The sequence below is a fragment of the Aegilops tauschii genome, chromosome 7 (genome assembly GCF_002575655.3).
Source record: "Aegilops tauschii subsp. strangulata cultivar AL8/78 chromosome 7, Aet v6.0, whole genome shotgun sequence".
NCBI classification, from domain to species: Eukaryota; Viridiplantae; Streptophyta; class Magnoliopsida; order Poales; family Poaceae; genus Aegilops; species Aegilops tauschii.
In genome coordinates this window covers 581,745,502-581,759,639 of record NC_053041.3, presented here as the reverse complement: position 1 = coordinate 581,759,639, position 14,138 = coordinate 581,745,502, and the positions used below count along the sequence as shown (strand labels likewise).

The following is a 14,138-nucleotide window of genomic DNA, read 5'->3' as shown; positions in this document are numbered from 1 at the left end:
CCCCTATTCGCGTTGGTTGCGAGGAGCTATTTGTTTTGTGCAGGTACTAGGGACTAAGCGTGGAGCCTCCTACTGGATTGATACCTTGGTTCTCAAAAACCGAGGGAAATACTTACGCTACTCTACTGCATCATCCTGTCCTCTTCGGGGAAATCCAATGCGGTGCTCAAGAGGTAGCACCCAATCTGGATAGAATTACCCCCCGACACTTTTAGACTCTTTCGGTAACGATATGTCACCGAAATTCTGTAATTGTGTTGGGGGGACATGATATGCCACGGTAGTAGGTGAAGGCAATTGTGCTCCTATAGAAGTTTCACTTATTCGGCCATGACCATGGAGGTCTGGAGCCGAATTATGGACATCAACAGTTGCGTATGGTGCCAGAAAATTAGTAGCATGAGGTGTAGCATATGATGTTTGAGGGTAATTGGCCGAATAACTAGTAGTAGCATGGCCAATTCCCCTATCCACCGGCACGTTTGGATTAAGGAACTGCAAGTTATTTGCCGATGAATAAAAAGTTGACACACTTTGTTGGATCCTATTGGAAGTTCCTACATGGGGTGTCTCAACTTGATTAACCGAACTCATCATGTTGTTCATCGGCATATAGATTTGTGGGGTTGCCGATGCATGGGAGTTGAGATACATATACATATGTTGCATGTTGCTGAAATTATATGAAGTTGAAGCATGAAGATTATTCTGAATCGGCTGTTGCACATAATTAGATACATGATTGATAAAACTAGGGCTAGCCGATTCATTATACTCATTAGACGATCTAACAACAACATATGCATTATTTGCATCTACATAAGTGAATTGGGTATTCATTTTACCTTCGTAGATGTCAAACCCTAGATGACGATCTCTTCGTAGCAAGAACGGGCCGGAGACCATTCGAAGCTTCGTCCCCAGCGGAGTCGCCAACACCGAGGGTGATGCACCGCAGCTCACGTCGAAGGAGACCCGTCCGGAAGCGCGGTACGCAAGCAATCCGGTGGGCGCTTTTGAGCACCCGAAACCCCACGCGCCCGGGAGGGACCCCGTCTGGACGCACGGCAGCTATGGGCTGCCCTAGGTCGGTTCGCCCGCCCCTAGATCCTCGAGGATCGCTGCCCTTCAATACGAAGAACGAACGAAGAACGAGAGAGAAAGAACAAGGGAGAGATGTAAAACTAGGGTAAAAAGTAGATGGGTTTTGTGATTGTGTGTTAGTCAATCGGCCGTCACCCCTTAGGTATATAAGAGGCGGCTAGACTTCCCGTGCAAGGAAAAGGCTTGGATTCACGTCCAAAACGCTAGTCAAATTCGGATTGGTTTTGTCCGAACTTTCCAAAACTGTTCGGTTTATACTAGCTGCACCTTGCGGGTAATTTTTGAGGTGGTACACAAAGTCTGATGAAAATGAGCCCAAAACAAATCTTGACTGTTTCGACGAGACCAACAACTTTCATGTTGAACGGTTTTTGATCAGAGGTCATCTTGAGGGTCAAATCAATCGCGCAAAACAGGCTATTATTCGCGCTACCCATCAGACAGGGTGTCTGGTGGGGCGCGCCACTTTTGGCTCGTGATAGGGCTGTATTCGGATGGCTCTAAATTTTGTATACTAACTCATATTGGGGCGAATTTTATATCAAAATCGAACGTTTCGACGAGACGAAGACAATCCGTGTAGATCATTTTTCCATACGTGGCAGTCTTGGGGGCGTAATCAGCCGAATAGTGTTCTGAATACAAAGTCTCAGTATTTCGAACACAACTTCGGCCTTCGAGATGAGATCGAATGGCGATCGACCAAACTTCAAAGATGTTCATAGCGACAATACGAAACTTTTTTATGTATATCACTTCTCCATTTGAGGCCATATTAATTAAGTTCTTGACCGTGCCAAAATCTGGTGTCAACAGATCTACAACCTCACAATCTGCAACCTCAGCGCGGATGACGCCCATAAGCAAGTGAGCAAGTTCTTCCTTCTTTGCTACACTGTCTCTGAAAACATTGTTCAGTTGTTGTTGCACAAGAATGTGCACCTCTGATTCCTCCACGATTTCCATCATTGCTTCAACCAGTAATTGGTTCACAAACTGTGGCACCCCAGCTCAGAGAGACCGAAACACCCCGTATTCCAGCCCAGAGATCGAGCTAAGTCTCTAGAACACGGCACTGCTTGGCATAGAACAAATCAGCTCTTTATTACAATCGATATGGATACAAGGGGATTACATCGGCACGGCGACACTACGCCTGCCAAGGTTGCTCTATGCAAGCAGCAGAACAACACATAGCAGGGGAATAGATTCTAGCAGCGGAACAACGACGACGACGATGGACTCCATTCCGCAGGGACGCTGGCTGGAACGTTTATCCTAACTCGCAAACACAAGATCCTCGGCAAACAAGCAAGCAGACAAGGCATGACCTGCAAACTGGCATGACACACCAGGTCAGTACATTGAATGTACTTGCAAGCTCACAACAACCAAAGCAATCAAGACAAACAACAACATGCCAATTACAGGTTACTTAGCAATGATGAACATGATACAGCTAGAGCAACATGGCATGGACATGGTGAACAAAATAGCACTAGAAAAATATTAGATGAGCATGGCATGAACATATGATGATACTAGCATGCAACATGTTAACGATATCATGCACCAACCTACTCTGTTCGGGGTTACCTCGTAACCACCACATGAATCACATACCATCGTGGTCATCACACGATCACCTCAGGACCAAATCAAGCTTGGTATTAACAATACCGTAGTAATCATTACATGACCACAAGGAGCTTGATCTTTTCCCTTTATTCTTGTATAACACCATAAACCTCAACCATCTTCGGTATCCTCCATACCACTATGATCCTCTCACGATCACATAAATATCAACCAACTTCTTTCATCATCGAACCGGGGTTGTTATTAAACATGTTACTATTACTGTTGACCCATAGTGTGAGCTACTACGAACTGGGCCCTTATCCACGGGCACGACTATCGATAGATTAAACACACTCTACAGAGGTTAGCACATTGTACCCACACCACGGAACCCAAGGCCTCGTACTCCCATTCGGGTGGACCAACAGCGTTCTGACAAAACCGATCTACTGCCATGACACTCTCCCGGCCACTCCGACAAACTCCCCTTTGGGCTAAGTCATGGGTGGCCCCGATGTCACCGCGTGACATCCAACGGCCACCGTCGTGGCAAAACAAAATGGTCCCAAACGGGGACATGAGATCTCAATAACAAACACGGGCACACAAGGCTTATGTCCGCCTACCTGGCCAAGGTAGCGCGCGCCCATAACTTTCCTAGTTAGAGGCACCGACGAGAGGCATGACAATAGCGCGCATTAGGGTCTCCCCGTAAAGACAAGTGTGGTTGCACTAGTCAGCTCGATTCGATGGCACTATGACTCAGCCAACATGTGTTCAAGTTCAATTAATATTCGGTTAAACTTGAATGCAAAAGATGATGAGTCATATCATAACATGATGAAATGATCATGATAACAACAGGAACATGGATGACATGCAATCATTTAAATGCAAATTAACATGGCATACTAATGATAATGAATATCACAAGCATAGCAAAGCATATCATTAATATGAACGTAGTACGACCACGAGCATTGGGAAAATAACTACCAGAATCGAACATGATAACAATATCAGCAAGTAAGCATGTAACCAACTGGATGAAAATAATCATGGCATAAGAACGAGCATGGATCCATAAGCATATAAAGTGTTCACAAAAATATTAACACGCACAACTTATTTAAATATTCAAGTTCAAAACCATGGCTACTGCAAATCCATCATGCAAGTGGCTGTCGTGGCTTGCCTGCGGTTGCCCGATACTCCGGGGATAAGTGCGGTGAAGTCACGGGACGATTCGCTGGACGATTCACTCTCGGGGGGGGGGGGGCTAGAATTGGGCAAGGGCATAAAGTTCATTTTCAAAGTGGGACCACCTAGTGAAAATTATGCCAAAAGATAGAGCTCGATGAGACGAAGAAGTAGGCTTTGGATTCACCTCAATCGGAGTTACAGTCTCGACGATACGAGTTGAAGAAGGAGAGGGACCGATTTGTAATAAAAGTTACTACAAACAAGTCCCTAGGAGGAAAAACTGAAAGCGCCTTCAGGCGGAATACGTTTTCTGAAAAGGAAAACGCATTCAGAGCCGCAGTAGATTGAAAATAGGTTTTCTGAAACTAAAAACGCGTTCAGCCAAAATGCGCTTCCACTTACTGCACTAGACCCGGGCTTTAAGCCACTTACGGACGGGTCCCACGCGGCAGGGGGAGGGGCCAGCGCGGTCCTCGTCTACCTCCTCCCCCTCGCTCCTGTTCTTCCCCGAGCGAAACAGAGCAGGGAGCAGAAGAGGGGCACAACGACTGGCCCGGGCAGCTCCGGCGATCTCCGGCCAGGTGGAGACCACCGGCGGGCTCGTGGAGGTCTCCCGCGCTCGTCCAGGAGGGAAGAGGGCGGCGGGGAGGAGCGGGGTGAGTGCGGCGACCAAAGACAGAGGCGGGCGGGCGGTGGTGGTTGTCGGTGATGCAGGCACTCCGGCGAGGCGGCAAGGGGGTGGGGCAGATCTCTGGGAGGAGGGGGATGCAGTGGAGGTGTCGGGAGTAGGATACGAGGCCCGAGGTGGCCGGGGAGCAGCGAACTCCGGCGATGCCCGCGGCGGCCTGTGAAGAAAATGGCAAGGAGAGGCAACTCCGGTGGGCTAGAGAGGTGGGGGAGTGAGTGGTGAAGTGCGGAGGGGCTCGGGGGCGCTTAAATAGCCGCGGGGGAGGGCTCTAAAGCTCATGGCTGAGCATGAGCGTGACTCTAATGGAGGACAGGGGAGGTTAGCGTCACGGGCATAGCTGCCAGCGCTCGATGACGAGGAAACAGGAGGGGGGCCGAGCACAGGGCGATGGCGATCATGGGGGAGCTACTAGACATGGAGGGACGTCGAGACGCGGAGGGAGCGGACGAGAACAGCGGCCGGAACGAGCCAGAGCTCGCTATTTGCATGACACAAGCGTGATCACCACGTGCACTGGTGCAAGCGGCGCGTTTTGGCCAGACCGACCATGTCCAGTAGACACCAATACTGCCCTTAGTTCAAATGAAGAAAGAATTCGGTCTAGGGGCAAAGAAGAGTTTGGCAAGAGGCTCCAAAACATATCAACAACAAAGTGTTTGTGCTGTGCAGTGTGGACACAAGCTTGGGAACGAAGGAATGGATATTTCTGGTGATGATCACATACTAAGATGACCAAGAATCAGCTTAAGAGCAACGGTTTAGCTAGCACTTGTTGTGCAATGCACCCCACTTGTCAGAAATGCAAATCTTGAAGTGGCACTCTCATAGCTAATTGGATTGAGCTGAAAAAAAGGAGAAAATGAGTAATTTGATGATATGAAAGCTGTTGTAAAAGTTTCATGCCATTTGGAAATACCAAAATGGTACTTGATTCACAATGCAGCTCTCTGGATAGAATTTAAGAAAAATAGCTGAGGAAAATTGGCCAGATAAAATGAGGCAAAAAATTGTGAAGAGAGTTGATATGGATAGGATAATGTCCTGGTAAATTTTCAGCTTAAATAGGAGCAATATAAAATATAGTTGCTTCACAACCTGAAAATCTAACCAGAAACCAAGATTTGATGCTGAGCTCACATAGAGTAATGACATGAGCCCAAATCTTGAGGAGGGTGATGATTTGATCATATGAAGGACCTTGCAAAATTTCAACTCATTTGGATTAACCTAACTAGTACTTCCTTCACAAAGAATTCCCTCAGACAAGAACTTTTAAAAATTGCTCAGGAATATTCACGAGGAAAATTGAGTTGAATTTTGAGAGGGGGCAATTATATGGACATGAAAAGGTGCCCAAAAAATTTGGGGTCAATCAATCAAAGGTAAATGACACTTCCTTCTCAAAAAGCCACTTAGGGCAGAACGAGAAAAGGAATATTTGTGAATTATCTTTGATGATGCCAAGGAAGGGTTTTGACATATTTGAGGAAGATATGACCCAAACAATTTATGAGAATTATTTAGGAATTTTGGGAGTGACAGAAATATAGGTTGCTTCACAACCTACGGCAAAAATAAATATTCCTTAAATAGAAAAGGAATATTTTCAATAAAAGGAATATTGGGATTTGGGTTAGGATGAGAAATGACAGGGTCTCGGGATAATTTAGAGGATGACAAGTCACTATGAAACCTAGGAAGACATGATCTTCCCAAGTTTTTGGATGACAAAGCCACGGAAAAGCAAATCAAAACAATAACTCGAATGAAATCAAAAGAATAAGAAAAAGCCAAAATCCAGGGTGTTACACAAACATACATTTTTCCATTGGATTTGAGACACAGAAAACCCAACAGATTCAAATGGCGATTTTGGCAGGCTTGTATTATTGATAGTGGAGAGTGTCTCGACCACTGCATCATAACATAAATTAGGAGGGGAACCGAACAGATTAATCAAGAGTTATTGCCATATTACCTGGCCTAGATTTATTGGAAAGAAACAATGGGGTTGCCTTGCTATTTTCAGAGTTTGTCTTCTTATCTTCAGCAGCCTGCACCAAATTAACACACTAGCATTGCTATCATTGGCCAGGTCAGATAAATAGGAAAGCAACATTGACACAACAAACATTTGAACAACCAGACCACACCGGCCTACACCAGATTAACATAATATGGCACAACTATCATGAGCTAGGTAAGGTAATAGGAAAGCAACATTGACACAATAAATGATTGGGCAAGCAGAACATCACTACAATGAAAGCAACATTCACTAAAATGACTAAGATGACCAAGAATCAGCTACAAGTAAGTTTAGATCAGATAAAGGTTGGATTCACGTCCATTAAAAAAATACATGTTCATGTAAAAATATAGTGATATACAATAGGTACTTACTTCAACATTGGAGCACAAAGAATTCCCGCAAGATATTTTCTTCGAACACGATCCCAGTTTAGAAAGTCTTCTATCTTTTAAGATTATTTTCTAAAATAGAGATGGGTAAGAAACATGTAGAAAATATTATCTGAATGCTATAAAATTTCATAATGTAAGGATACGCACATGCTTTTTAAAATGAAGTTGACATATTCCTTGATCTACAAGAAGCAGATCTCTTACAAACACAAACCCACGCACGCTCGTAATTGCAATAGAATAGACTCGATGCCGTAGAGAAAGAGTCGGAGCCGAGTCCCAAAGGTTTTCTTGCAGTGCATGTAGTACATGGATATGCGCTCTACGTACATATATAATCCGCGTGTGAATCTCTATTGTACGTCCCGACGGATCGATCCACAAGATCGACGACAGATTGCGTGCGCACCATGGCATCACCAACATCGCCCTCCGGCCAGTGGGCGGATCTCCCGGCAGATCTGCTCCGCGACATCTCCGGCCGTCTCCACGCCGCCTCCGACGTCGTCCGCTTCCACGCCGTTTGCAGGCCATGGTGCAACACTCCTGAAAATAAAAGGGGCCTTCTGCCGTGGCTCGTCGCGCCGTCTGCCGCCGCCGCCGACTCCATCTCCCTAGAGGACCTACGGTGCCGCTGCGTCTTCTCCAAGGCAAGCTACAGCGCGCCCGGCATCTGCGTCCGCAACATGAGGGTCGCCCGAGCCGACGACACAGCAGCGTGGCTCCTCAGCGCCGACCTCTCCCTCGTCAACCCTCTAAACGCCCAACCCCTGCCTTTCCCCGCGAGCGTCTCGACCGCAAGTGGCTGGATAACAGGCATCGCGTCGTCTCCAATGACGGCGGCGTCCTTTTATATGACTTCCGGCCAGAGCAAGGTAATAATCCACGTAGCAGATTCCGAGCATCCTTCCTGCGTCTGGATCACCGCGAATGGCAGCGTGTGACATCAAATATCGGCACCGACCGCTGCTGCGCGGCCGCGTATTACTACGGCTACATCGTGTGCGTGGGCTTGGCTACCTGCCACGTTCTCTGGCCGCGCTGGGACAAAATCTATCCAGGCCTCTACACCAACGTAATCACCAACGAAGTGCAAGCCGCGCTGCCCGACGGGCCCGGCAAGGTACGTCGGTGTAGCTACCTCTTTGAGTCTGGAGGCGACCTGCTTGGCCAGTGTTCTTCAAGAGGACAGCGACACAGGCCTGTCGTTGTCGCTGCACCAGCTGTGTCTGCGGAATGTCGGCGAGGGGGAGGATGAGTGGGTGGTTGAGTGGGTGCGCGATGACGAATCAGACTTCCACGATGTCGACTTCTTCTTGGGCTTCCTGGGCAGCTTCCCTGTGGATGTCGTGCGAGGGGGAGGAAGAGGCGGCTGGGGGATTGACCAAGCGAATAAAACAGAACGTAATCGTGCGTGCGTGGGGCTGGGACTTTTCTCGGTCCGACCGAGCGGACCGGTCAAAGCCTGGACCGGACCGACGTTTCCTCGGGCCTAATTTGACGGCCCGGACCGGCTGATTTTTTTACCGGGCCTGGACCGTTCGGTCCGGTCCATAGCGGGCCGCGAGCCGGGCCGAAAGACCGCTCGCTACGTCGAGGCTGAATAGGTACAGCTTCAAGGACAGCGCCGCCACGTTGATGGAGACACTGCCGGACGGATGGACTGACGTGAGGTGCATGTGGTTCCTACCCGATCCCCAGATACCTGTCTTTTGTGCGCCGATGGCTCGGGGCCGGCGAGGAACCCCAACGACCTGCAACGATGGCACCACTTAGTCACAACCGCAACAACTGACGATCTACGTTGGCGATTTGTCCCCGAAGGTTGATAGCTCCCCGCCGCGAGACATGTTCAGCAAGCACGGGAAGGTGGCCCAGGCAAGAGTCGTGTACGACAAGCGTGGACGATCATGAGGGTTCGCGTTTGTGACAATGCGACGCAGAAGGGATTCAACAACTGTTGAGGAACGTTGCATGGGAAACAAAAAATTTCCTACGCTCACCAAGATCGATCTAGGAGATGAACAACTACGAGAGGAGAGATTGCATCTACATACCCTTGTAGATCGCTAAGCGGAAGCGTTAAGAAACGCGGATGACATAGTCGAACATCTTCGCGATCCAATCACGATCCATCCACGAACTCTCCATGAAGTGCCGAACGAACGACACTCCGAGTTTAGCACATGTGCGGCTCACCAACGTCCTCTCCTTCTTGATCCAGCAAGCGAGAGAGAGGAGGTAGATGAGATCTAAACCAACACGACGGTGTGGTGGTGGTGGTGGCAACGGTTCTCCGGCAGGGCTTCGCCAAGCGCGTACCGGTGAAATGTGAGAGGAGTTGGGAGAGGCAATGGGCAAGGGTGAAGGGTTGGCTGCCCCCATGCGCCTCCCCCATCTATATATAGGCTAGGGGCAGGGGAGGGCGTCCAAAACCCATCTAGGGCCGGCCACATGGTTGAAATCCCTTTAAACTTAGAGATAGCATCTTATCTCTAAATTCAACCCTTTAAATTTAGAGATAAGACCTTATCTCTAGATTTAAACAACATGTGCCTTGGAAAATGGGGCGACCAGCCTAAGTGGGCTGTACACTAGTAGAAAACAGGGCTTTGGTTCGACCAGAAAAGGGCATTAGTCCCGGGTCTTACACGAACCGGGACTAATGCGAGCATTAGTCCCGGTTCGTGGGCTAAAGGCATTAGCCCCGGTTCAAATGGGACCTTTAGTCCCGGTTGGTGCCACGAACCGGGAATAAAGGGTGCGATGCCCATTAGTACCGGTTGGTGGCACCAAACGGTACTAAAGGTCAGACCTTTAGTCCCGGTTCAAGCCACCAACCGGTACTAATGGGGTTTGAGGCATTAGTACCGGTTCGTGGCACGAACCGGTACTAAAGGTCCCATTTTCAAACTCTACCCCCCGGTGGATCTCCTTTTCAATTTTGTAAAAAGCAAAAGAAAATGATAAAAACTTCAAAATTTAAAATCCTTCGAGATGTAGTTATGTTACTACATGTACTAGTTAGGAAAATTTAAAAACTTAAATTTGGACATGTTTCGCAAAAAGTGTCGAGAAAATGTAAAATGGCTATAACTTTTGCATACGATGTCAGAAAAAAAAACGTATAATATATCAAAATGTTCAGCACGAAAATCCGCATCCAATGGGAACCCGGTTTGCAAATTTTTAGAATCCTCAAATTCTAAACGGAAAAAAAGATATGGTCAAATTTCAGTTTTTTTTAATTATGGTTAAATCTGGTCAAACTGTGGTCAACCTACTTATTCAAGAAGTATTAGTGTTACTAAATAATTATTCAAGAATATTAGTGTTACTAAATAATTATTTCAGTTTTTTTGAATTTTGGTCAAATCTAGTCAAACCGTTGTCAAACTGTTGTCAAACTACTTATTCAAGAAGTATTAGTGTTACTAAATAATTATTCAAGAATATTAGTGTTACTAAATAATTATTTCAGTTTTTTTGAATTTTGGTCAAATCTAGTCAAACTGTGGTCAAACCATGGTCAAATTGTGGTCAAACTACTTATTCAAGAAGTATTAGTGTTACTAAATAATAATTATTTTTTAGAATAATAGTTTCAAACTCAAACAGTGAAACGTGTGACTTCATGGTCAAGCTAAACTCCTGAGGGTTAATAGGATTGACATCTTACTATTGTCAGGAAAACAACAAGTGCAGATGTGGAAACGAGAGAGAATAGACCCCGGAAGTTAAGCGTGCTCAGGCTGGAGTAGTGAGAGGATGGGTGACCGGCCGGGAAGTTAAATGATTTGGAATGATGAGAGGTGATTACAGATCAGAGATTAGAGATTGAGCAGTGATGAGGGGTGAGGGGTACTTAGAGATTGGCCAGTAATCTGCGCCGGCGCACCGGCCCAACTGTTGGGCTGGTCGAGCCCCAGCCATCCGATGCGGTTTCCCTGGACCGTCAGATCTGCGTGCATACCTGTACCCAACCAACCGTTGTAGCAAAAAACAATAGATTTGTTTCAACCGTTGTACGAACAGCCACAACGAGAAAAACAGGGGAGCTGGATCCCCCCGCGTCTGTCCGTCCCCGATCCGCGGCGGCGGCGGCCGGATCCGCCTTATTTTCGTTCCCCGCAGCCGAATCACGTCGAGGAGGGGCTCCCCCATCTATCAAGCGGCCTTGGAATTGCTGCAATCATGTCTTACACCCGTAATGACCTTCTTAACGCCATGGATTTGGGCTCGAGCTCCGCCGGCGTTCATGGCCGAAGTCCCCTGAGGCGGCAAGGCCCTGGTGGTAGTGGACCGGTGCTGCAACGGTACTACAACCCTGGTGTGGTCTTCCAAGATGCAACACGGCATGGCCGGGATGAAATTGATCTGGTATGAATTCCAATTGCATGTCCTAGATCCTTTTGTTCACAAAAAAAATGTTTGCAACCTTTGATTTTAATTGATGTCAACATACTTGTGCTTGATTTTTGTGTAATATTTCTGAGATGTTGTCAATTAATGCTAGTACTAGTAAGATGTTTCTTCCAGCTGTCTGCTAGTAAAATGTTACAAGTATGTGTTGCATTTGCTACATGCTACTTGCTGAATGTTACATGCTACATCCTAAAATGTTGCATGCAGGAACTGTTTTGGAATTGTGATTGGCATGCTGCGTCCACTTTTTTTGTTCGCGCTTTTTGCATGTTTTTCACGCAGCAAAACAAAAAATGACTTGGGCGCTGATTTTGTTGCAGAATGTTGTGGTGGAGCCATCGATTTTCCTTGATGATGATATGCAAAATGTTGCGCACGAAGAAGAAGATGATGGCATTGATCTGAATGATACTCCGGGAAATGATAGTGACGATTCCTTGCAGCTGAACACTGATGGTGCAGCTCGAAATCATGGCAATGCCCGTGTGGCCAGTGACAATGCCAATGGAAATTCTGCAACACTTGTTGATGAACCAGATGAAGATATATCATCACAGCCAGTTGTCCCTTTTGTTGGAATGGTTTTTGACAATGTTGAAGAAGCTCAGCGTGTTTACAATGAATATGCCTCGAAGATGGGCTTTGGAACTCGCATTGTGACATCAAAGCATAGTAGGAAAAATAGGTTAGAGCAGAAGCGCATTCTAATCTATAGAGTTTTGAGTGCATACACTCACGGAAAGATCCTTCGAAGAATGTTTGTGGAAGCATTTCTGACGGGGCTGCAACAAATCAGAGTGATGATGTTGATATGAGCTATGCTAGTAATAAAAAATCTCCAAGCAAACAAGCTGGCATCTATATGGATGTGAGCGACAAGAGGCGAAGAAACCGGTTGGAGCGGTACGATTGCAAGGCTCATATGGGTGTTAGCCTCAAAGACGGTAGCTGGGTTGTGACCGTTTTTGAGGCCGATCACACACACCAGTTGATGTTGCAAAGGGGGCGTCGGAGATTTTGCCGCTCTCACAGAAAGATCCCAGATGCAGACATGCAGTACATCACTTCGCTGCACTATTGCAACATATCAACCGCTAATATGATGGGCTTGCTTGGAGATGCACGGTGTTGCGATCCAAGGAGTTTGTCGTATGTGAAGATTGATGTGACAAATGCAAGAGCAAAGCTGCGAAGGGGCCTGTCAGAGCGTGATTTGGAGCTGACAATCACGTACTTTAAGAGAAGACAAGTGGAGAATCCCAACTTCTTTTTCTCGAAGCTAGAAGAAGATGGAGCTGTTAGGGCACTTTTCTGGGTTGATGGGAGAACAAGGGCCTTGTATCCAAAGTACAAAGATTGTGTGTTTTTTGACACCACATTCTGCACAAATCGCTACAACATGCCCTTTGCTCCGATTGTTGGCATTAACAACCACACACATACTGTTTGCTTGGGGTGCGCTTTGTTGCCTGATGAGACCATCGAAACTTTCAAGTGGGTCTTCCAGCAATGGATGTTGGCAATGAATAACGAGCATCCGTTGAACATTATGACTGATCAAGACCAGGCAATGGCTAAAGCCATCTCAATGGTATTTCCAGATTCGACACACAGATGTTGCAAGTGGCACGTCTTCCGGGTTGCAAGGACGAAACTAGGGAAGATGGTGGGCAAGGATGACCCTTTTGCTGAAGCATTCTATGGTTGCATCAATGATTCAGATACCGTTGAAGAGTTTGAAGAACGGTGGAAGCAAATGGTCGAGTTATTTGGTGTGGCTGAAAAAAAACACCTCAAGAACATGTGGGACAGCAGGGAGATGTGGGCTCCTGTGTACTTTAGGAATAAGTTCTTCCCATTCACAGGAACAACCGGGCGGTCTGAGGGTCTGAATTCCTACTTCAAGACTTTAAATCATCATGGAGACTCGGTTTGGACATTTGTGCAGCAGTTTGTGCTTTGTCAGGAACTAATGCTTGATCGCGAAGACAATGCTGGCTTCATCAATGAAGCGACGAGGCCGCCACTCTGGGGCAAGTAAGTCCAAAGTCATGTAGCATTTTTTTAGTTTTCCAGTACAGTTTGGTTGCAGCATTTCCTTCAAACATATGTAGCAATTCTGATTGATGTTGGAAGCTTTTTTGTTGGCAGTTACAACATTGAAAAGCAAGCTGCAGATTTCTATACCAGAGAGGTATTTTCCAAGTTTCAAAAACTATTGGCTAAATCAACAGGCTATGGTCTGCAATATCAGCTGCAAGGGGATGTCATCTGGTTTCGCCTTGTTGCAAATTATGGCGTCAACCCTAAAGTGTACACGGTGCGTGTTGCCCCTGAAGATCAGACATACATGTGCACCTGCAACATGTTTGAGATGTGTGGGCTGATCTGCCCACATATCATCCGTGTCATGGTGCACCTGAACGTGCAAACGATACCTGCGACTTACATGCTTCCAAGATGGTTTAAGAGAGCAACCGACCTTGCGCCCTGAACCGGGCGATGGGCATAGAGCTATGCATTTCGGCGTCCCCTCTACAAACACCCTAAAGTTTAACTCTCTATGCCGGAAGTTTGGGAAACTCGCTTCTGATGCATGCTTCAATGATGAAGCTTATAGTTTTGTCTCTGGGCTAATTGATCAAGGCAGTGTTGGGGTTGCTGCAATAAAAGCTAGAGTAGCTGATGGGATTGCAGGAGATGAAGAAGCCCA

General features: G+C 46.8%; 1 protein-coding gene across 1 annotated transcript; it reads left to right on the top strand.

The window, feature by feature from the left end:
• Positions 1-12,476: 12,476 nt before the first annotated feature.
• On the top strand, positions 12,477-13,919 carry LOC141027435 (protein FAR1-RELATED SEQUENCE 5-like). Its single transcript, XM_073504467.1, has 2 exons — positions 12,477-13,462; positions 13,577-13,919. Exons 1-2 carry the CDS (start codon positions 12,477-12,479, stop codon positions 13,917-13,919), a joined length of 1,329 nt encoding a protein of 442 aa, XP_073360568.1.
• Positions 13,920-14,138: the final 219 nt, after the last annotated feature.